Source organism: Giraffa tippelskirchi, chromosome 1 (assembly GCF_054371585.1).
Source record: "Giraffa tippelskirchi isolate mGirTip1 chromosome 1, T2T-mGirTip1v1.2.pri, whole genome shotgun sequence".
Classification (NCBI taxonomy): Eukaryota; Metazoa; Chordata; class Mammalia; order Artiodactyla; family Giraffidae; genus Giraffa; species Giraffa tippelskirchi.
In genome coordinates this window covers 164,191,508-164,213,437 of record NC_137275.1, presented here as the reverse complement: position 1 = coordinate 164,213,437, position 21,930 = coordinate 164,191,508, and the positions used below count along the sequence as shown (strand labels likewise).

At 45.6% G+C, this 21,930-nt stretch overlaps 1 protein-coding gene and 1 long non-coding RNA gene across 3 annotated transcripts in view; one reads left to right on the top strand and one right to left on the bottom strand.

The window, feature by feature from the left end:
* The first annotated feature begins 998 nt into the window (after positions 1–998).
* LOC145511307 (uncharacterized) lies at positions 999–6,982 on the top strand. The gene is made up of 2 exons (XR_014057780.1): positions 999–3,519; positions 6,491–6,982. It is a non-coding gene; the product is annotated as an uncharacterized LOC145511307 (long non-coding RNA).
* Positions 6,983–8,536: 1,554 nt separating this feature from the next.
* Positions 8,537–21,930, bottom strand: part of ENTREP1 (endosomal transmembrane epsin interactor 1) — a 69,542-nt gene continuing 56,148 nt past the window's right edge. Inside the window, exons 7-11 of one of the 2 annotated variants that reach the window (XM_081504310.1) lie at positions 17,529–17,658; positions 17,278–17,356; positions 15,350–15,502; positions 12,808–13,100; positions 8,537–9,403 (exon numbers count right to left, since the gene is read on the bottom strand). In XM_081504310.1, the coding sequence (XP_081360436.1) occupies positions 9,200–9,403; positions 12,808–13,100; positions 15,350–15,502; positions 17,278–17,356; positions 17,529–17,658 (859 nt within the window). In that variant the 3' untranslated portion in view covers positions 8,537–9,199. The remainder of the gene's footprint in view (positions 9,404–12,807; positions 13,101–15,349; positions 15,503–17,277; positions 17,357–17,528; positions 17,659–21,930) is intronic. The other variant, XM_081504318.1, reaches the window with a different exon arrangement.

Sequence of the window (21,930 nt, the reverse complement as noted above, 5' to 3'; positions counted from 1 at the left end):
AGGCCTTCCCCCATATCCTCTGCTTCAGCTCCTCTCTGAAGTACCTAGATGATATTTGGTACACATTTCCTGAGTCGTTTTGCTGATGTAAAAAACCTTTCCCTCTCCAACAAATGGAAGATGTTAAATACTTGAGGACAGGAGCACAGAGCCCCAGGCCTCCTAGAGCCTAAGGACTGATAACGTTAACCTGTGTGACACCACCAGTCAATCAAAGAATTGTGCACAAGCTGATCACAGACTCGGCAACACCCCCTCCATCACCTGGCTTTTAAAATTGCTTTGCTGAAAACCTTCAGGAGGCTCAAGGCTTTTCAGGACATGAGTCACCTCTCTCCTTGAATGGGCCTTGCAATAAACCTTTCTCTGCTCCAAACTCTGAATTTTCAAACTTGTGTTAACACTTTCGGGCCCCACATGCTAGTGGACATTCCCACCCCTGCCCCACAACATTTCATTCCCTGTCCTGTATTCCCCGACATCTCGGCGCTCGGGGGAATCTTCTCTGTCATCTGCTGGCTGCTTCTCCAATTGTTGGGACGTGCCCTGCAAGCCTACAACCTGTATTAGCCCAGCCTCAAGATGGTAGAAAGAGCTCAGAGTCAGTGACAGAGACATCAGTGGTTTAAAAATGGGGGAGCTTACTTTTCTGAAGCAATATCCTGGAGCAACATCCCAACGTGTGTAGCTAATGGTGGTCAGAACATGGCGGCAGGCTTCACTCCAAAGTGGGAGGGGAGATCATCATTTATAGGAGAATTGAAATCAGGTTGGCTCATTGGTTATCAGCAGAGGGGTCCACCCCTCACTGCCTCCTTGATAAGAACAATCACCAGCTGGGGCATGGGGGAAATAGATAAAAAGGTCAGTCATGTGAGTAGGTAATGGCAACCCACTCCAGTACTCTTGCCTGGAAAATCCCATGGACAGAGGAGCCTGGTAGACTGCAGTCCGTGAGGTCGCACAGAGTCGGACACAACTGAAGCGACTTCACTTTCACTTTTCTTTCTTTTTTTTTTTTTTGCAAGGAGAAAATGAAACTTTATTGACAGAACTTTAACAGTCAAATATACAACATAAGAACAGCACAGATGGTTTCAGTCTATCTTCTTTCAAGCAAATCGTCGCCCTTCACCTGCTTCTGGCATTTCAACAGGCTCTATATTTGACGCAATCTCCTCCTAGACATCAGGACCATCTCCACCTTGACCCCCAGTCTTTGCCACAGCCAATTCTGGGAGATCAATTTCCAGGTCAGAATCATTAAAAAAATGCATCAATTCAGCTGTAAAACCTTGACAGGCACGCGGCAGCTTCTCTTCACCACGATCCACTGGATGCTCTTCATTTACTTCCTCCTTTGCAGGTGTGATATCATGAATTTCAGCTGGTGGTTCCCCTTGTTGAGGTTGCTCAACACTGGGCTGCTGGTCAACCACAGGTGCATCCAGCTGGGAGGACTCTTGATCTATAGGCCCCAGTGTTGATGCCACTTGCCCACTCATATTTCTCCCTGGTGACTCGCAAGCAGTGAGAAGGAACCGGGACTGAGTAAACACAACCGCCTCAGGCCCTTCACTTTCACTTTTCACTTTCATGCATTGGAGAAGGTAATGGCAACCCACTCCAGTGTTCTTGCCTGGAGAATCCCAGGGATGCGGAAGCCTGGTGGGCTGCCGTCTATGGGGTCGCACAGAGTCGGACATGACTGAAGCGACTTAGCAGCAGCAGCAGCAGCATGTGAGTAGGATATAGGTAAAGCAGGCACTGGTCATGCAGAGGTTGTACAGAGAGCAAAAAGACAGCCATCTTGGGTGTCTGACCATGTGCTGAATTATGACGGTTATCATGAAAACTACCTAAGTTAGTAAGGGAGAGCTCGCAATAAATGTTAGTTATGATTACTACTTTGAAGTCATATATTGGTGTTAATGTTTCAATTCCTATGAGTTCCAGTGGTATATTTCCTTTACCTTTCCATAGCTCTGCAGACAAAAAAGAATGTTACCCGCAATTCAGAGAACAAAGAATATTGCCTGTTATTCCAGTAAATAAGGGATTACTTGCCATCAGCCACTGCACTGCAGCTGTCCCTAATTTTGTGCACAGAGGCGAACTCAGGGTGGAGAAAAACAGGATATCAGGCCTAGATAGTTAAGATGCATGTCTAAACAACAATGTCAAGGAGCCCAGATTCTTAAATCTTCTTACACATTAAAAACACCAAAACCACTACCTTGAGATATTTGCTTTTTTGTGGTCAGCAATAATCTTTTGATATCATACTAGCTTTTTTTTCCCCCAACAAATACTCCTATACATCCTGGCCCCTCCTTTACCTCTTTGGAACAGTCCTTCAGAGCTATCAGCAGCAGTCACGAGAAATGTTAACTTTGCAATTATTATTATTTGTGGTGTTAGTTGTTCAGTCACGTCCAACTCTTTGCGACCCATGGATTGTAGCCTGCCAGGCTCCTCTGTCCGTGGGATTTCCCGGGCAAGAATACTGGAGTGGGTTGCCGTGCCCTTCTCCAGGGGATCTTCCCAACACATGGATGGAACCCAGGTGTCCTGCACTGCAGGCAGATTCTTTACCATCTGAGTCACCAGGGAAGGTCTGTACTTCTCCCCCTACTCAGCATTCTCTCCTCAGTACCTGGCTCACTCCCTGCTACTCAGGAGCTCAATTAATAACTGCTGAAAGAGTGGGAAGATGAAAGCTCCTGCAGAAAGAAATGGAAGAAATGCGATGCCTTCTGGCCCCAGACTTGGGGAGTCACAGGGAAGAAATTGATGTAAACAAAGATGCCCTTGTCCAGGCCCCTAGTCTCACCCCCTTCGCCTGGGGAGGTGGAGATGTGCTCCTTTGTTCTGCTTCCCCAGTTCCTCTCCTGATGGGTGGAGGCCACTGCTGCCTTTTTCCTCTGCCAGTTCTTCCTAGTCCTAAAGGATTCGCCAGTGTGTAGGACCGTGGCAGTGTGGGCTTCAGTGTGAGGGAAGCCTCAGCTGTCAGGCACCCTTGGAGACTCATGAACCCTGAGGCTGTCTGCCTGCCTTTCTTCTCCCAGTCCATCAATTCCTCCCACTCCATCAATGTCCACACGGAACCACACAGAATTGGCAAACTCAGGCTAGAGGGAGAACCCTGACCAGCACCATGCAAAGTGTGGGCTGCAGATCAGCCAAGAACTCTTTGTTCCTGGTCCCTGACAAGAGCAAGTTCGGAAAATGAAGGTGTTTTGAAATGTTAACTGGATAGAGTTCTATTATGACTGTTGAATCTAATAATTTAATAAGGGGGTCGAAGGAGCCATTAAGCCATGGAAAGATATGGAGGAAAGTTGCATGCATAATACTAAGTGAAAGAAGCTAATCTGAAGCAGCTTTCTATTCTGTGCTCCAACTACATGACATTTTGGAAAAAGCAAAACCATGGAGGCAGTAAAGGGACTATTGGTTGCCAGGGGTTGCAGGGAAGAGCACTAAGGGTATTTAGTTAGTTAGTTCAGTCGCTCAGTCGTGTCCAACTCTTTGCGACCCCATGAATCATAGCACGCCAGGCCTCCCTGTCCATCACCAACTCCCAGAGTTTACCCAAACCCATTAGGGCAGACAAACTGTTCTGTATGATATTATAATGGTAGTTGGGTTTTCCCTGGTGGCTCAGTGCTAAAGAATATGGCTGCCAAAGCAGGAGATGTGGGTTTGATCCCTGGGTAGGGAAGAGCCCTGGAGTAGGAAATGACAACCCACTCCAGAATTCTTGCTGAGATAATCCTGTGGACAGAGGAGCCTGATGGACTACAGTCCATGGGGTCACAAAGAGTAGGACACAGCTGAGTGACTGAGCACATTATAACGGTATATACATTTCATTCATTTGTTAAAACTCGTAGACTATACAACACCAACAGTGAACCCCTATATAAACTATGGACTTTGGGTGAGAATCACACCAATATTGGTTCAATTATGATGCATATACAACTCTGGTGAGGGATGTTGATTGTGGGTGAGTCTGTGCATGTGTTGGGGCAGGAAGTTTATGAGAATATTCATTTTTCTGTGAACCCACAGCTGCTCTTAAAAATAAAATCTAATACAAGGGGGCGGTTACATTTCATATACCTTTTTATAAATTACTATTATTTCATTTTCCTGGTAAATCACTGTGTGTTCAGTCTGTCAGTTGTGTCCAACTCTTTGGGACCCCATGAACTGTAGCCAGCCAGGCACCTCTGTCCAAGGAATTTTCCAGACAAGAATACTGGAGTGGGTTGCCATTTCCTATTCCAGGGGATCTCCCTGACCCAGGGGTCAAACCTGAGTCTCTTGCGTTGACAGGCAGTTTCTTTGCCAATGCGCCACCTGGGAAGCCCATGGTAAATCACTATGTAGACTGAATGTTTATGTCCCCTCAAAATCCATATGTTGAAGCCTTAATTCCCAGTGTCATGGTAATTGGATGTGGGACCTTTGGCAGAGGACTGAGTTTAGATGAGGTCATGAGGGTGAAGCTCCCATGATGAGATTAGTGCCCTCATAAGATGAAGAGACCAGAGCTCACTCTCCACCTGTGTGAGGACATAGCAGGAGGTGGCTGTCTGTAGGCCAGGAAGGTGGCTTTTCTCACCAGATGCTGAATCACCTGGCACTTTGATCTTGGACTTCCTGGCCTCTAGAACTGTAAGAAATAAATATTTCCATTGTTTAAGCCACCCAATCTGTGGTATGCTGTTACGGCAGCCTGAGCTGCCATGACAGTTTGCAGTCAGTTTGTTATAATTTACAAACGTTCTTGGTCTGAGACAGGTTGGAAGGGAAAAAACTGGTTCTTCATCCCAGTTTGAGAAGCTCTGACCCACACCAGAAGCCCTGGTCCAGGAGCCAGAAGCACTGGTCTCCTGCCACTGTTCTGCATTTAGCTCTCTGCCTGTCTCTCCATCTGCCAACTGAAGAAGTAGTGTGACTGGATCTAGTAAATGAGGGTGTTCAGCAAATGCTGCTTCTTCCACTAAGTATGGGCAACCTCAGGCAGTTAGGGGTCATAGACCCCTTCTCTATCCCTAACCTCTAGTTGGAACTTTGAAGAGAAAGCAAGTCTTGGGGAAATTCTGCCAGCCAGACACAAATACTCAAGCTTGCATGGAACAGCTCATAAGCTTGGGAAAATCTTGCTCTGTCCTCAGACACTCAGACATACAACTTGCATGAAAGGCTGAGGCAAAGACAACATTTTGAAGCAGCCTGTGACCTGATCCACCTGTGACCTGATCCTGTGACCTGATCCATGTGACAGCCTCATGAAGTGGAGACTAGGCTCTCATCCCATGCTGGTGCAGAACTGACTGTCCTGTGCTTTGAGTCAGCCAAGATCCTGAACATCATTTATTTCACCAGTGAAAAGACCCCTTGTGTCAATTAATCAATCTCTGGTATAATTTTGATAACTACTTTTGAGATGTTTTGTTACCATGTCTGGACTGGATTCTTAAGGTACTCTAAGTGCAAAAGGGCTGCCTTCCCTGGTACATTCAATTACGCATGCACATGAGTATTACATTATTAATGCCGATGTACTTCAAAGACGCTTACTCCTTGGAAGGAAGGTTATGACCAACCTAGATAGCATATTTAAAAGCAGAGACATCACTTTGCCAACAAAGGTCCATCTAGTCAATGCTATGGTTTTCCCAGTACTCATGTATGGATGTGAGAGTTGGACGGTGAAGAAAGCTGAGCGCCGAAGAATTGATGCTTTTGAACTGTAGTGTTGGAGAAGACTCTTGAGAGTCCCTTGGACTGCAACATCCAACCAGTCCATCCTAAAGGAGATCAGTCCTGGGTGTTCATTGGAAGGACTGATGTTGAAGCTGAAACTCCAGTACTTTGGCCACCTGATGCAAAGAGTTGACTCATTGGAAAAGACCCTAATGCTGGGAAGGATTGGGGGCAGGAGGAGAAGGGGATAACAGAGGATGAGATGGCTGGATGGCATCACCAACTTGATGGACATAGGTTTGGGTAGACTCCAGGAGTTGGTGATGGACAGGGAGGCCTGGCGTGCTGCGATTCATGGGGTCGCAAAGAGTCAGACACGACTGAGCGACTGAACTGAACTTCAAAGTATATTACAGGGAACTATACTACTTTATAATAACCTATAAGAGAAAAGGATCTGAAAAAGAATATATATATGTGTGCTAAGTCACTTCAGTTGTGTCTGACTCTTTGCAACCCTATGGACTGTAGCCTGCCAGGCTCCTCTGTCCATGGAATTCTCCAGGCAAGAATACTGGAGTGGGTTGCCATTTCCTTTTCCAGGGGTTCTTTCTGACCCAGGGATTGATACCGCATGTCTTACATCTCCTGCATTGACAGGTGGGTTCTTCATTACTAGTGCCACCTGAGAAGCCTGTGTGTGTGTGTGTGTGTGTGTGTGTGTGTGTAACTGAATCACTTTGCCATACATCTGAAATCAGTTGCTCAGTTGTGTCCAGCTCTTTGCATCAACTATTAAAATTTTTAAAATTAAAAATAAATAATTTTTGAAAGTATATCACACCCAGCAACCTCACAGGGAGATGACTTGCATGGCCTCTAAGTTCCCTCCCATGGCAAATATATATTGTAATACACATTTTTTACTTTCATATTCCTTAAAGCCTGAGAAGCAAGGCAGAAGTCAGTTATCTGAGTTCACTAATACCTTCAGATCCTGGAAATACATGGGAGAGTCCCCAGGCTGCGGGTCAATTCTCCAAAGCTGAGACAGGTCTTCACTTCCTCCTGATATGCATCAGGTGAGGCCCTCAGTCTTTGTGTTCCCTTTTCCTTTTCTGGTTGTTTCTGACTCTTTCCTTTTCTTCAGGATGGCTGGGACCACCTCTGTGACTGTTCCCTGAAGGCTACAGGCAGACACTGTCTACACCTGCAGCCCCTACCTAACTTCGTGGAGCCTTCAAGGTACATGGTGAGGTCCACAGTGGCAGGTGGAGGTGAGTGGGAAGGACTTCAGAAGGAAGATAGAAAGGTATGCTCTCCCATAAGCCTAGAAAGGTGAGAAAGGCCAGCCACGGCTGAGAGGGCCAAGGCAGTCCTTCTCTCCCCAGCCATGGAGTGGGGGCAGCAAATTGGTGACTGAGAGCTTGTGGACCTCATCTGGAGCCACAAGGTTGGGGAAAATAAACAGCAGTAAAGGAGAACAACCAGACGAGGCTACACAGGCAGTTTATGGTGACAGCGAGCTTGAGCGGGGGCTGTGCCACAGTGGAGACCCTCAAAGAGGGCAGGGGTTTGCCCCAGAGAAGTGGGCCAAGCCCCAGGTATGATGCTGACAGCAAGGGCTTCTAGGAAAGACTGATCACTTGCATGGGGAATTCAGTGCCTGGGCACAAGCAGATGAGAAGGGAGAAACCGTCATTCTGGGAAGCCCCTATAAACCTCCTCTATAAACACAGCCCGCCCCAAGCTGTGTTACAGCCCCCTATCTCTCCCTCATCTCCAGGTCTGCTGCCACAGCCCACTTTCCACCCCAGCTCCACGCCACCAGTCTCTTCCCTCTTTTTAACTCAATCCCATGATCTCATCCCAGTTTCCACTCTGGCCTGGTTTGTTGGCTTGGAACAAGGGGAGTCTGTGCTTTCCCGAAGCAGGCTAGAAGTCTCAGCAACTACTTTCTCATAGAAACATGAAATGGCAAACTGCTCCTATTTGGGAGGTCGAGGAATGGAGTGCTTCCTAGAGATGATTAGCTTGGGTGGCATCTCTAGCACTTAAACTTCTGAATTACCAAACCTCATTTTCTTCATCTGTAAAATGGGGGGAATCACAGCTTCCAGCTCTTAGGCGGCTGTGAGGGTGACATGAGAATGTAAAGCCCCCAACACAGTACCTAGAGCCCAGGTGGTGCCCAGAAAGGTCAGCCAGCCTCAGTGTACAGCCTCTGTGTTTAGCTCCTCACTGCCACCTTATTCCATATCCTGCCCTAAACTAGTCTCCACATGGCATGGTGATCATCTGAAATATAATTAAATCTGTACTCTTCTGCTGCAAACTCTTCCATCATACCTCACTGTTAGCAAAAAATCCAGCCTGAAGCTCTTCCTGACTCTCCTCTCGCTATGGGCTGCAGTCACCATGGTCTCTAGTGCTGGGGATCCTTCTGCTGGCTGTTCCTTGCACCTCAAACACTCTTCCCTGACCCTCAAAGTCAAGCCCAGCTCAAATGGCATTCCTCAAAGAAGCCCTCTCTAACAGCCCCCTTCCTTCTTGGCACTAATCCCCAACCTATAATCACCTTACTGATTTCTTGCTCATGGCCCCAGGAGAAGGCAGCTCCGTGAAGCCAAGCACTGACTGAATGGATGAAGGAAGCATTGTTATCCAAGGAGCTTGGGTGCTTTCGAGATTAAGCTGGTTTGGTGGCCTGCCCAGACCTACCCACCTGACCACCACTGCTCTAGTCCCAAACCCATCATAAAGATAAGGCCTGGCCACCTACACATAAACAAATATTACACAGTGAGCCTGGAGGTCTAAAGTAAACATTTTTATTCTCAGTTCTGCCTTAGCTATCTCTAGTTTTGCAAGCATGAATAAATGGAATCAACAAGAATTCTCCCCCAAATTTCTTTCATCAAAATTTGTCACCAAACAAGTTTCCTGTTTTCCCTAAGAGAGTGTGATTTGAAGGTGATCTAACACAAGGCTTGATGATCACAGAATATTGGGGTCCATCACCCTGCTTCTGGGCCAGTTCCACTCTCGGTTGACAGCAAATACATAGCAGCCAGCACATCTGCCCTTCCAGAGAAGGCAAGAGCTCAATGCAGAAAAGAAGCATGAGGGGTACAGCGGGCACTGAATCCTGAGCCGCTTCTGCCCACAGCAGGGCAGACCCAGGCAGAGGAGATTTGGGCTTCATTCACAGTCTCCCACTTGGTGTATCCAAAAGATAAATGGGCCGGAAGAACTTGTCATTCCCCCATCAAGGGCCTGCAGCCAACAGAAAGGAGAACCCGGGAGCCCAGGAGCAGGAATAAATGTTCTCCGGAGTGCCCCCCCCCTTTCTGAGGAGATGCCAGAAGGGCACCCTAACTCCAGTCAGGAAACAGACGGGACCCATCTCCTCAAGAGGCTCCCTGCCTTCCAGGGCCCACCTGTCTTCCTACTCCTCAGGAGCCCCAGCCCTGCAGCTTCACAGGACAGTCTCTCGGATGACACCGATGAGGCTGTGTGGCCTCTCAGTCTCGGCTCGCCGGGGCCTCCTCTCGGCCGGAGGCCTCCCCGCGGGGACGAAGGTGCTCAGATCTCCACAGCTCCGCAGGTGCAGCAGGCCAGGCTGTTTCCGCGAGGGCAGCACCAGGGCCCTGGAAGTGCTGGGCTGCATCGGGGCCATGATCTTTGGGAGAATAAACAGGGTGACAAGAGGTTAAACTTTATCTGATGTGGTCCTCAGACCTGCCTTCAATATCCATCCAGGTAATGTTCAGTTTGGGGCTTTCCAGGGGGCTCAGTGGTAGAGAATCTGCCTGCCAAGCAGGGGATGCAGGTTTGATCTCTGGGTTGGGAAGATCCCCTGGAGAAGAAAATGGCAACCCACTCCAGTATTCTTGCCTGGAAGTCCCATAGAAAGAGAAGCCTGGTGGGCTACAGTCCATGGGGGTCCCAAAGAGTGGACATGACTTTAGTTGCCTTGGGGAAAAAAAGGGGTGTTTTCCCAAAGTGGAACCCACTTGAAATTCCAAAGAGTCTTTTAACATACTGCTTCTTTCTGAAGTTCCTAAGAAATCCCCCAATTTTCTATTATTTCAACAGGAGGCCTGTCACACTTATCGACTTGTCTACTGCAATTTCCTGCTTTATATTTAACATTCTTCTTATCACCTTTTGTTCCAATTTCCCTGTGATTCTCACTGGGTCTGCACATCACTAGAGAGGAGGGAAGCTTGTCAGAAACATAGAATCCCTGCTCCCCCATAGCAATTCTGACAGGGGAGTTTGGAATGGGTGTGGGCATCTGTATCATTAAAAGTGTATCACAAGGTGATACCACTATACCTGCAAATTTTATAACCACTGGTCTGGTTAAGTTTATGTCAACCTAAACCAATGTGTTTCTAATTGTTCTGATAACACCAATAAAAAAACATGATAAATCTCATAAAAACTAGAAGCATTTATTAATAATTCTTAAGAGTGTCTCTACTGCTAGATCTATTTTGCAAGGTAGCTCATATATAACTTCTAAATATATCATATAAAGGCAAAAATGGGCAACCTCTGATCCAGTTGAGACTAATAAGGGGAGAACTGTCAAATTTTTAAAATTACACAGCCATGTCTGTATGACATATTGCTGTAAGCACCTTGGAGAAAACTCAAGTGCTTTATTACCATCTAACATCACAGAACAATCACTGAGGTGACTTGTTGTTTAGTTTGCACCATTCAGAGATTCTAAGGTCATTAAAAGTTTAAGTCCCCCAAAATATGGGACATGAAATTTTTCTAAGACTCTATTATTATATTTGTCTCTAAAGCTGTTTCCTGAGTAAGCAGAAAATTCTAACATTCATAGATGTCTACTATTATTACATGGTAAGTTAGGACAAGTGGTTCTGATATTGGTAAAAATGTAAATGGATACATAAAAACACATTCCAGGGACTTTCTGGTGGTCCAGTGGCTAAGATTTCACCTTCCAATGTGGGGGTGCAGGTTCACCTCTGGTCAGGAAGCTAAGATCTCACATACCTCCTTGCCAAAAAATGCAGAACATAAACGACAGAAGCAATACTGTAACAAATACAATAGAGACTTTAAAAATGGTCCACATAAAAAAAAAATCTTAAAAAAAAACCACGTTTCAATAATACTAGAGAAGGAGAAAATGTGCAAAGCTGAGTAGAGTCAGAAATAAAAAGCTCCCTTCCCCTTGTCTCTGCATCCTTCTCTCCGAGGAGTGGTGTGGCCTTATGACACCTGACCACTGGGGTTCAGCTCTGGAAGCCCTGGCAGGTGGCACAAAGTCTATCATAGTAACCTTGTGCCTGAACTTTGACCCAGTCTGTGCACAAAGACCTAGCAAACATTAATAGTGATAGCACCTGCTGAGCTATCAGTGTCTGTTCCTTCTCCTCAAAGCCATCTTCCATCAAGCAAGACTCTAGCTCTCACCTCACCAGAACGCGGCAGCCCCAAATGGTTGCTTCTGTTTATCAGGCAACTGGGGCTGAACACAAGGAAGGGGGCAGGGAGTGACATCTGGAGTAGACCAGGGACACGCAGACGGAAATCTCTCTTGTACACAGGCAACCAGCTGGAGCTGACCTAGGCCCACTGGCTGACCATTTTTTTAGAAAGCGAACAACAAGAGAGTCCATGGTTCCTGGACCTCTTCACACAACTGCTCTCCTACTCCCCACACTCCCTGACGGATGGCACAGGATTTGGCTTCTGTAAGAAGAGGCCAGCAGGTGAGAAAGGGAACAGAGAAGAAAGTGAGATGGGGATTTGTTCAATCTGCCTTAAAAACGTACCAAGGGAAACAGTAGCTGGAAATGACCCTGAGAATCAGGCCAACTCAGGAAGTATTTAGGGGCTTCCCTGGTGTCTCAGTGGTAAAGACTCCGCCTGCCAGTGCAGGGGACATGGGTTCAATCTCAGATCCAGGAGGATCCCACATGCCATGAAGCAACTAAGCCAGTGTACCACACTCTTGAGCCTGTGCTCTAGAGCCTGGAACCACAATGACAGAAGCCCATGTGCCGAAACTACTAGAGCCCGTGAGACCTAGAACTCATACTCCCCAACAAGAGAAGCCGCCGCAGTGGGATGCCCAAGCACAACAACTAGAGAATAGCCCCGTTTGATGCAACTAGAGAAAGCCCACGCACAGCAATGAAGACCCAACACAGCCAAAAAGAAATAGATACAATTATATAAAAAAGAAGTATTTGATGGGCATGTAACACCCTGAGGCACAGCCAAGTAACACCTATGAGCCACTATTCATTGAGGTCTCCAATGGCCACCCCAGACACAGAGGAACAGAGCGAACGTCCAAAGGCAAACACTGCTTTTGAAAGAGATGGGTGAGGGAAGCTGTAACCATTCTGACTTCTCATCGGGGTAAATCCCATTCACTCAGAAATGCGGGTGTATAGACCACCCACTCCAACCCTTCACTTTTCAGATGAGAAACCTGACACCCAAGTGGAATATTTACAGGTCCAGTTTTATCTTTTCACCTGCAATTTGTTTGGGGATTGCTATGTGGTTTTTGATCCCTGCAAAGGAAAAGGTATTTATTCCTTTAAGTCTATCAGTTTAGGTAATCTTGCCAAACATTTCATGGGAACATGACCAGCCCCCGGAATCTTGTCAGTATTAAAATTCACGTATGTCCATCATTGTCAAAGGGCTGAAAAAACATGCCAGATCAAGGGAAACTTTCAACTTAGGAAATGGAATGTTGATCATACTCTGCACTCCACAGAGCCCTTGCTTTCATCCCAGGCTGCTCCCTTTCTTTTTTTTTCCAGGCATGCTTCCATTTTCCAGGAAAATTGTTTTCTCTTCTCTTGGGCCAACAAGGCTGTGGAAAAGTCACCACTCCTGAAAAGAAAGCAGGTCCGCTTCTTCCTCTCCCTCCCCAGACCTCCTAACCCCTTAATACAGCCCATTCCCCTTGAAATAGTGACCATGGATTTCCTGTGCCTTGGGCAGGAAACCAGAGAAGCTGCTTCAGCTGCTATGGAAACGAGTTGTCTGACTTATGCCTGATATCAATAATAAAACTACCTGTTCTAGAAAACTGGCACTCGTGATAGCTTCCTCCATGTGCTCCTCATCAGACTTCAGAACAGATTTGATGTTTTCTACAAGTTCATGGATGTCCGGGGTCATGGTGCAGGAGGACTGCTCCAGGAACCTCGCCACCAGCAGCTTGGTGTCCATGTAAGACTTGTAATCTATCAAAGACCTTGGCCTGCATCTTGAAGCTCGGGACCTCAACCTTCTCCTCAAGGTCACTGCAGCCAAGTCCAGTCTTCCCTCAGTCTGAGTCGCGGCTTCACAGCTGAGCACAGGGAGGGCTGTGGATAGAGACAAATAACACGTACCTGTTGGCCAAATCCTGAGAACACATCTGTACCTGAAACAGCAGAGACCATGAAACTCCATGTGAAAAGCATGTGACAGGTGCCAACAGTCATGCACATCTTGCCTTTCCTCTTGCAGAAGGAAGAGGAAAGAAAGAAAAACCCAGCGACTATGACACGAGCTTGTTCCCTGAAGTGTAACTTCAATAGGACATGTCCCCCAAATATTTTATTGTGCCACATAAAAAAATAACCATCAGGGTAAACACAGCTGATAGAGAAGAGCATCCAGAATGCATATCATAATGGAACAATGGTTTCATGGGGTGATGACCAATATATGGGGATGGTTTGGACAGGCAGAAAAAACATGGTTGACTGAAGGAAGAACATTCCAGAGGGCAGGATGAAGAAGCCACTGAAAGAGAGGGACCGAGGAGAGATGAGACTTGTGGGATGAATGGAATGCTCTGCTCACACTGACTGTACCTTTGTCCTAAACATCCTGGGGAGCACTGTCCTGACTTACAGTATCGATGTCACAGCATGGCTGGCGGTGGCGCAACGGCTGACTGTCACAGAAAGACAAATCTAGTGCAGAAATCTAGATCAGCACACGTCATTCTGGAAGTTCACAGCAGGCCTGGGAAATCCACCACACGCTCTAATTTCCACAATTACCTGCTTCAGCAAAGGCATAAGGACTGGCAGGACATTACTGCACTGGCAGCTGGGTGCAGTGAAGTCAGGCCTGGTCTCCACGTGCTCATAAGCCAGCCAGCAGCCTTCAGTGTACACGACACTGGAGATTTTCAGTCTGTGAAGGTCTGATATGCAGCAGTTTAGATATTCAAGGAAGAAAGGAGGCAGGGGCTGGGAGAACAGGTAGGGGCAGGGGAACATTCCTTCTCCTCTGGAGGAAGGTATGAGGAGTTCCAAACAGGGGTTGGCAGCCATCTTCCTTGGCTGCCATGTGCACAACACTGAGGATATGAGTCTTCCGGGACCACTCGCTACAGACACTCATGTGTGAGGAAGACAGTCAGGCACTGCACTGTCACTCGAAGGCGACCTGGTCCCTTCCACTGCAGAGGCTCCAACAGGTCAACACGTGTCGTCCTCACCCCTGCAGTGCTGCAGAAGGGGAGCAGGTTCTAGAAAGATGTGCAGACTAAGCTGCACAGACAGCCGAGTTCCTGTGGAAACTGCAGGTGGCCATCTCAAGTCCTCAGCTTGCCAGGTGGGCAGAGGACCCCAAGGTGAAGACGGGTCTGGGGAGCTGCCGGGGCCTGCTGGGGGGTAGAGGGTGCTCAGTCCCAGGCAGGCTTCCTCCCTGCTCAGAAGCCACTGGAGAGATAAGAGGAGTGTTCTCTCTGGCTCCCACATGGTCAGTTCAGAGCTGTGGCAAACAACACAGGCTGTCAGAGGGACGGAACCCAACTAGGGTGATGTGGGGCCCAGGGCAGAGCAGGGCCAGAGGGTTTGCAAAGCTGTATTTGCACAGAGCTTGAAGAGAGCACAGGTCACTGGTCAGAACAGGTCACCGAAAGAAGCCTGTGCTACTGGGATTACAGAAGATTTTCATTTTCTTCCTTTCTTTCCTTATTTTTTAAAATAATTTTCTACAGCGAAGAAGTATTTGGAGATGTTCAGGTAGTCATATATTCAGAAAAGAAGATTCAAGATTATTTCAAGTTTTTAAAAATTTCTGATTGTTAAAATTTAAAATTATTCAAATACCATCTATACACAAACTGAAAACAGAAAGGGAGAGAGATGGAGTGTGACTTTCACTCTATCCTAAGTTCTTAGAGCAAGGTCAGATTTAAATAACTCAATCTACTCATACACAATAAAAAGATAATTAGTGTCAAATTATAGAAGAAGGGGGGACAATACACCCTTTTGACTTTTTCCTGGAGAGAAACCATTGGTTCCCATGAGACTTTGAGCATCTAAGGAATCAGAGCTAGGTTTCACTGCCTTCTTCATGTGGTACCAACACAGTATCACACGCAACCAAATGCTTGATAGTGACTTGATGAGAAAAATTCCTACCAGCCTGAAAAGATGTGGTAGATACCTATCCCTAAGATGCATGCAGAATTTGTTATTTTCCCAAGACCTCTTAGCCCCCCTCCAAGCTTTGTCTTGAACCATAGAGCCTTGAGTGGCCAGAGCGACTCAGCACCTGTAGGCAAGCAAGCACAGTGACCTGTGGAGAGCCTGGGGGATGACATCACCTCTCTCGGCAGAATGATGTAGCACAGGATCACTCTTGGATCTTGTCCTCAGGGGTCGGAGGGCTCTCCAGCTCCTCGTCGGATATAGCTGGCCTGTGTTGGGAGTTGGTATGGATGTGCTTTCTTCTCCAGGTGTGGTAGGAATATCCCCACCTGATTTTTTTTTTCAAGAGAAGAAACAGAAATTATTTCACCAGCTAGAGCCTTCAAAATGTTGGGCAGGAAACACCTGTGAGCCCTAACCTGCTGGGACAACGGTAGTCCAGTTAATGATATTTACTTAGGCTGTGGGCCCAGAACATTTTTATTTGGCAGCACCATGGGAAATGCTGCCTCCCCAAACTATCCTTCCACACCTAAAACAAGCAAACAAAAAACTTTAGAACCAAGAGCAGAAAAACAAGCCATGCCCAAATGCCTAAAGGTGCTTAGGATCTTCTCTAGGGAAGCATGCTGGTGTGGTACTGGAAAGGTCCCAGCCATTTCCCCTTTCTGACTGTTCAGGCTGAGCTTGATTAGGTGTAAGGGAATACCGGTACAGGTGAGGTGTACAGGTGAGATGGCTGCCCTGGGGCTGCAGGCCAAACGCAGGCAGAGGAAGTGTCTGAGGACTGGGCTGTGAAACTCCTGGGAAGCTAAGTTAAAGAGCTAGTGGCCACTAAATGAATCAGTCAAACCACTCTGGAACTGGATCTCTGCTCAGGAAAATCAAATCCCATCATTTGTGAGCCTGAGTAGTATTCTGGGAAACGTTTTTTAAGAAATGGAAGGATTAAAAACATACTTAGGAAACAGAACCCTGCTTCATAATTCTACTTAAGATGGAAGCTGAACAGAGCAGAAACCTATTCCGAATGTTGCTGCTGAAAAATCACCTCTGTCTAAAATACCTAAGAGTTAATCCATTATTTATCCCCATCTGCAATTTTGTCCTGTGGACAATTCTCTGGGCCATTTAAAACCTTTCTAAAGAGAGAAAGTGGTAACAATGTGTCCTTAAGCTACAAGGATAAATGTAAACTGACTCTAGTACTTAATGCAGGGTTGGGAATTGGCACTCAGTACATGTGAAGGCAGCATGACCTGGGTCCTGGGTTACAAATGAGCGAATCACTCTGCAATAGATGAAACTCTCTTTGTCCCTTTAAAAGAGCTCATCTTATCTTAACGGGAGAAAAAAAAATCTTAGATCAGAAAATAAAAGAATGCCAAATTATGGACCTAGAGTGTCATGCTGAGTGAAGTAAGTCAGAGAGAGAGAGAGAGAGAAATAGCATATGCCATCCCTTCTATGTGGAATCAAAAAAGAAATGATACAAATGAACTTCCTCACAAAACAGAAATAGACTCATTGACTTAGAAAACAAATTTACATCCTCAGCAGGGAAGGGATAGCTAGGGACCTTGGGAAGGTCATGTACATACTGCCCTACTTAAAATGGAAACCAACAAAGACCTATTGTATAGCACATGGAACTCTGCTCAATGTTATGGGCCAGCCTGTGTGGGAGGGGGATTTGGGGGAGAATGGATACATGTATATGTATGGCTGAGTCCCTTTGCTGTTCACCTGAAACTATCAAAACATTGTTAATTGGCTGTGCCCCAATACAAAATGTTTTGAGTGTTAAAAAAAATAGATAAAAATTTTAAAAAAAGAATGCCAAATTAAACTCTGAAATCCATTTCTGAAAATAGCCTTTTATTCATAAAAGATTCTAACAATATCTTTATTTCTGTTCATATATTATCTCCTACTTGTAAGCCCTAAGGAGTTGATAACGTTTTTACATTTGGAAGAAAGAATGTAGCTTGAACCATCTGCTCCAAGAATATCTGACCTCCAACAAAATATCATATGGATCATTATTAATATCATTCTTAATCTACTGAATCATGAGTCTAGGCAGCAGTAATGTATTTATTACCTTGAATCCCTGGCGTGCAGATCGGTTCCAATGGGCTGGTGGCAGCTTCTGATCCTTCTGGCATTTGGAATGAAGATCCCTGCATCACAGAGGAAAAGGGTTATTTGTTGATATTCAACTCAAACATCATCTGGAGTAAAGTGAACTTCTTACAAACATCTACAAGACATGGTCCCTTTCCCACCCTGTTCTCTGCAGCTGTTTTTCCTACTTGCCATCAATGTACCAAAGAGAAACTCCATGGACAGTACCTGCTGCTGGTCTGTCTGGCTCACCACAGCTTCATAGGGAGGTGGGGGGTCCAGAGGACAGAACACTTCCACTCCTTTGATTCGTGCTCCATAGATATGTGGCAGTGGAATAACATCAGGACCAACCATCCTAGGAAGAGCATCTTGGGATCAGAAAGCTTGTTTTGGCTAGTTGATGGTGGTGGCTCTAGATACTGGCCTTTGACTCTGCAGCATTATCCACTGACAATGGGAAAAACCCCTTGCCCTTCCATGCTACAACCTCCTGGTCCAGGAGCAGGAGAATAATCAATTAAGCTGCTCTCTGATGGAGTGCCTGGAATTCTTAGGCAATGGACAACATACAAAATATAATATCATCATTCCTTTTAAATCCATTAGTCAAAAAGTGAACAGCAATCCATAAGAAAGAGAAAGCAAATTTGTGGTTGTCCAGGGGATTGGAGAAAGGAGAGAATAGGGGTGACACCTTAATGGATACAGGGTCTCCTTGTAGGTGATGAAAATGCTTTAGAACTAAGATGGAGCTGATGGCTGCACCATATTGTGAATGTACTAAATGCCATTGAATTGTATTCTTCCAAATGGTTAATTTCATGTTATGTGAATTTCATCTCAATTTAAAAAAAACAAAATTAAGGATTCAGGGAAACTCAATTATTTCGTGTTTTTTTTTTTTTTTTTTACATTAGTACATGACAAAAGTTTCTTGCCTATGTTTTCCTAATGTCCGATTAATGGTAGAAACTCATTATTTGTTAAATAAATATTTGAAACAATGAACACACACACCAAAAAGCAAACAATGTCCTAGCTCAGAGAAAAAGTAGCATGCCGCTGAAGGAATCACTGTATCTTCCTAAAGGTAGGCATTCAACAAACACTGATGGAGTACTTGCTACATGCTAGGTACTGTGCCTTTTGTCCTTTGAGATCAAAAAATAAAAACCAAAAATGCACAAGATTTTCTGCCAGCATTCATAGAAAATTACACAAACATACACACACACACATACAAATTGTCTAGATAACAAAGAACCTAAATTTGAAAATAACAATTAAAAATATATGAAAGTTTATACATTGTGATAAAACATCCAGTTATAAAACATGTAAATAAGTCCTGGGGATGTAATTCAAGGCATGGTGATCACAGTCAATAATACTGCATGGTATACTTGATAGTTGCTAAGAGAGTAGGTCTTAAAAGTTTTCATTACGAGAAACAAAAACTTGTAATTATATGCAGTGATGAATGTTAACTAGACCTACTGTGGTGATCATTTCACAATATATAAAGTACTGAATCACTACTTACAGGTCCACCTAAAACTAACATCATGTTATATGCCTATTATATCACAATTTAAAAAATACAAAAAAGAGAAGACCAAAAAAAACCTGTACTCAGGCCATGAAGTGTGGGAGAATGAAAAAAAGAGACAATAGCAAAAGCTTAACATATGCTCTTGAAATGCAATAATGGACATAAACTAAAGGAGACTGATGAAAAGACAAATTCTAGAGCCAGTTGCCTGCAGGGGACTGTCTGTTTGGTTTTTATAAAGGTGCTCTCTGCATTTATGATTGTTTTATTTGTGCCTATTTACAAAAATGCAATTGGTGGAAGAAAAAAAAATTGAAAAAGATCTGATACTCTGTCTTCCTAACAATAAAACTTCAGCAAGTCCAGGATTTAGAAGGATGACACTTCTGTAGCCTGAATGAAAAAGTGAGAAAGTGCTCCCCTTTTTTCCTGCATCTTTGGGTCAGAAGCAGCCCTGTTTTACCTGAGAGGGAAGGAGAAGGTCACATGCTGACACCCCAGGCAGGGATGCATGTGGGCTCAGCACCTAACACGGGGCATATCCCAGGAGCAGAACCTGCAGGAATGGCTGCTCCCTGACCTGGCTGGGAGGGGTCCTGGTAAGGTTGTCAAGAAAGGGATATTCTTCTTCCTTAGAGCAGGACTTGCCCGTGGGTTTCACACCAACTCTCTGTTCCAGCTGAAGCCATTTAAGAACTGTAAGCACCAAGTGACTCCAGGAATCCAGACTCTTCCTGGACCTGACTGGAGACTTTCCTGACCAATGAACAAGGTCATGTGCCTTACTCACTGAGACCTTCTGTCCTCTCCAGAGGTCCAATCTTCGATCCTTAATTAGCATAACCCATGAGCATCTTTCTAGCACTTACAAACCCCGGTCAGTCCCCCCTCAGCCAAGTGTCCATGCGTTTCTTCACTGCGGTGTCCTCGCCTGCAAAGTTCATCCCCCAGGTTTGTCTGTTAGCTCTGATGGTGTTTATTTCCTATTTCCAGTCCAGTGGCTGCCTGTGTGATCCTACAGAAGAGAGGGCTTGCTTAGGGCCAAGAAGTGGGAGGAACAGGCTCCACGTTAGATCTTACCTACTACAGAATCTCTTCAAGAAGGAAAACGGGTGGAAGAGGAGACCACAAAATGAATGGCTTCTATGGTGGTTATTATATGACCAGAAAAGCCTCATGTAGATGGAAGATGCTGCTAGAGTTGATGCAGAAGGTAAGTTCCCTTCCTATTAAGCAACTTTTCATTTGTACACTTTTGGGTAAATAAAGATCCACAGAAGGAAATGGGTCTGCTCTCTCCTGCACCTTTTGTTCCTGAGCCCTATGGTGCTCAACCCAGCTATAGAGAAGAATCACCTAGGAGCATTCCTACACCGGGTATGGCCCAGGCCTTACCTCTAGAAATTCTGCCCTAGTTGCCTATGACAGGGCTGGATATCTGTAGGCTGTCAGTGTTCCCAGGAGTTCCAAGGCCCAGCCAGGATTGAGACTGCTGCTAAAGGAAATGGACTATGGTGGCTGAAATCTATACTGGCTGAAATCAAAACCCTGTTATATGTGGGAAAGGTGATCAAACTTTTATTGAGAATGAGTGTCTTTAGACAACTGCTACCTGATAAGGCGGGGTAAGATTAGGGGCTGGGGCTTCCTAAGTGGCACTAGTGGTAAAGAACCTACATGCCAAAGGCAGGAGACAAAAGAGACACAGGTTTGAGCCCTGAATCAGGAAGATCCCCTGGAGAAGGGAATGGCAACCCACTCCAGTATTCTTGCCTGAAGAATTCCCATGGACAGAGGAGACTGGAGGGCTACAGTCCACAGGGTTGCAAAGAGTCGGACACAACTGAAGCGACTAAATAACAACAACAAAGATTAGGGGCTAAATGTATCTTAAGAGTAAGACACATGCCAAGAACATTTTAAACCATGCAACTAACAATGGTAGAACATGGTCTCAGCTTTTGTTTTTAGAAAGATTTTTTTTTAGCCCATTATCTCATAACAAGCTCAGGAGCCATGTGACAAGGCAGGTGAATGAAGAAACTGAGCTCCGAAATGGTTAAGAGACCCATCCAGGGGTGACCTTTTTAAGAGACTCCAGAATGCAGATTGATGCAAATTCATCCCAAAGTCTCCAGGAAACATTTGCTGGTTCATGCCCACGAGATCTGAAGATGAACAGGAAACTCAAAAGGATCATGTAAAATATGTTCTGCTTTGATACTACAAATAGGACCTGAGAACTTATCCGAGGTTGATGAAGCAACTAATATGACCTAGACCAAAGAATGATCCTCCTCTGTGTGCTAGGCAAGCTTGGCCCTTCCACGGGACATGTTTCGGAAGGGGTGTGGGAGTGGGGAGTAAGGCAGGGGCACTCAGCCCAACAACAGCTGAGCACAGAGTCCAGCCCTGGTGCAGCCCAGCTCCACTTGGGCTTGGGTTTTGAAGCTCATTTGTAAAGGAAACGGGTGGGCCAAAACGCCCAAGCCAACCTGATTCCCGCGCCCTCATTTTCAGTTTTCTCTAGCAGGAAACATCCCCACAGGACAGCTGGATCCACACTCATGAAATAGGTTAGAGACTCCTTTTTGACCCCTGGCTCAAGCCAATTTCTGAGACTGGGGGACTCCCTGAGGAGATGGGGATACATAGCCCCCTTCTGTACTGACAAATTGATTCACAAAGTAGATAACCATCTTTGGATAGAAGCCTTAACTGCAATCAGGCTTCTGTTTATGACAGTAACCTAAGAAGTCCTTTCTCAAGGAGATACCAATGCATAAAATGGTTGTATTTATAGAAGTTAAATATATAAATCTCTTCTGAGAGGTCGTAAAACCTTACAGGAAATGGGGAGCCTCTGTTGCATGAAAACTCCTAGCATAACTGTTTGTAGAAATATTAATGCAAGCATTCTTGCCTGTCTGCTTCTAAGAAAGTGAAGTCGCTCGGTTGTGTCCGACTCTTTGGGACCCCATGGACTGTAGCCCACCAGGTTCCTCCGGCCATGGGGTTTTCCAAGCAAGAGTACTGGAGTGGGTTGCCATTTCCCTCTCCAGGTGATCTTCCCAG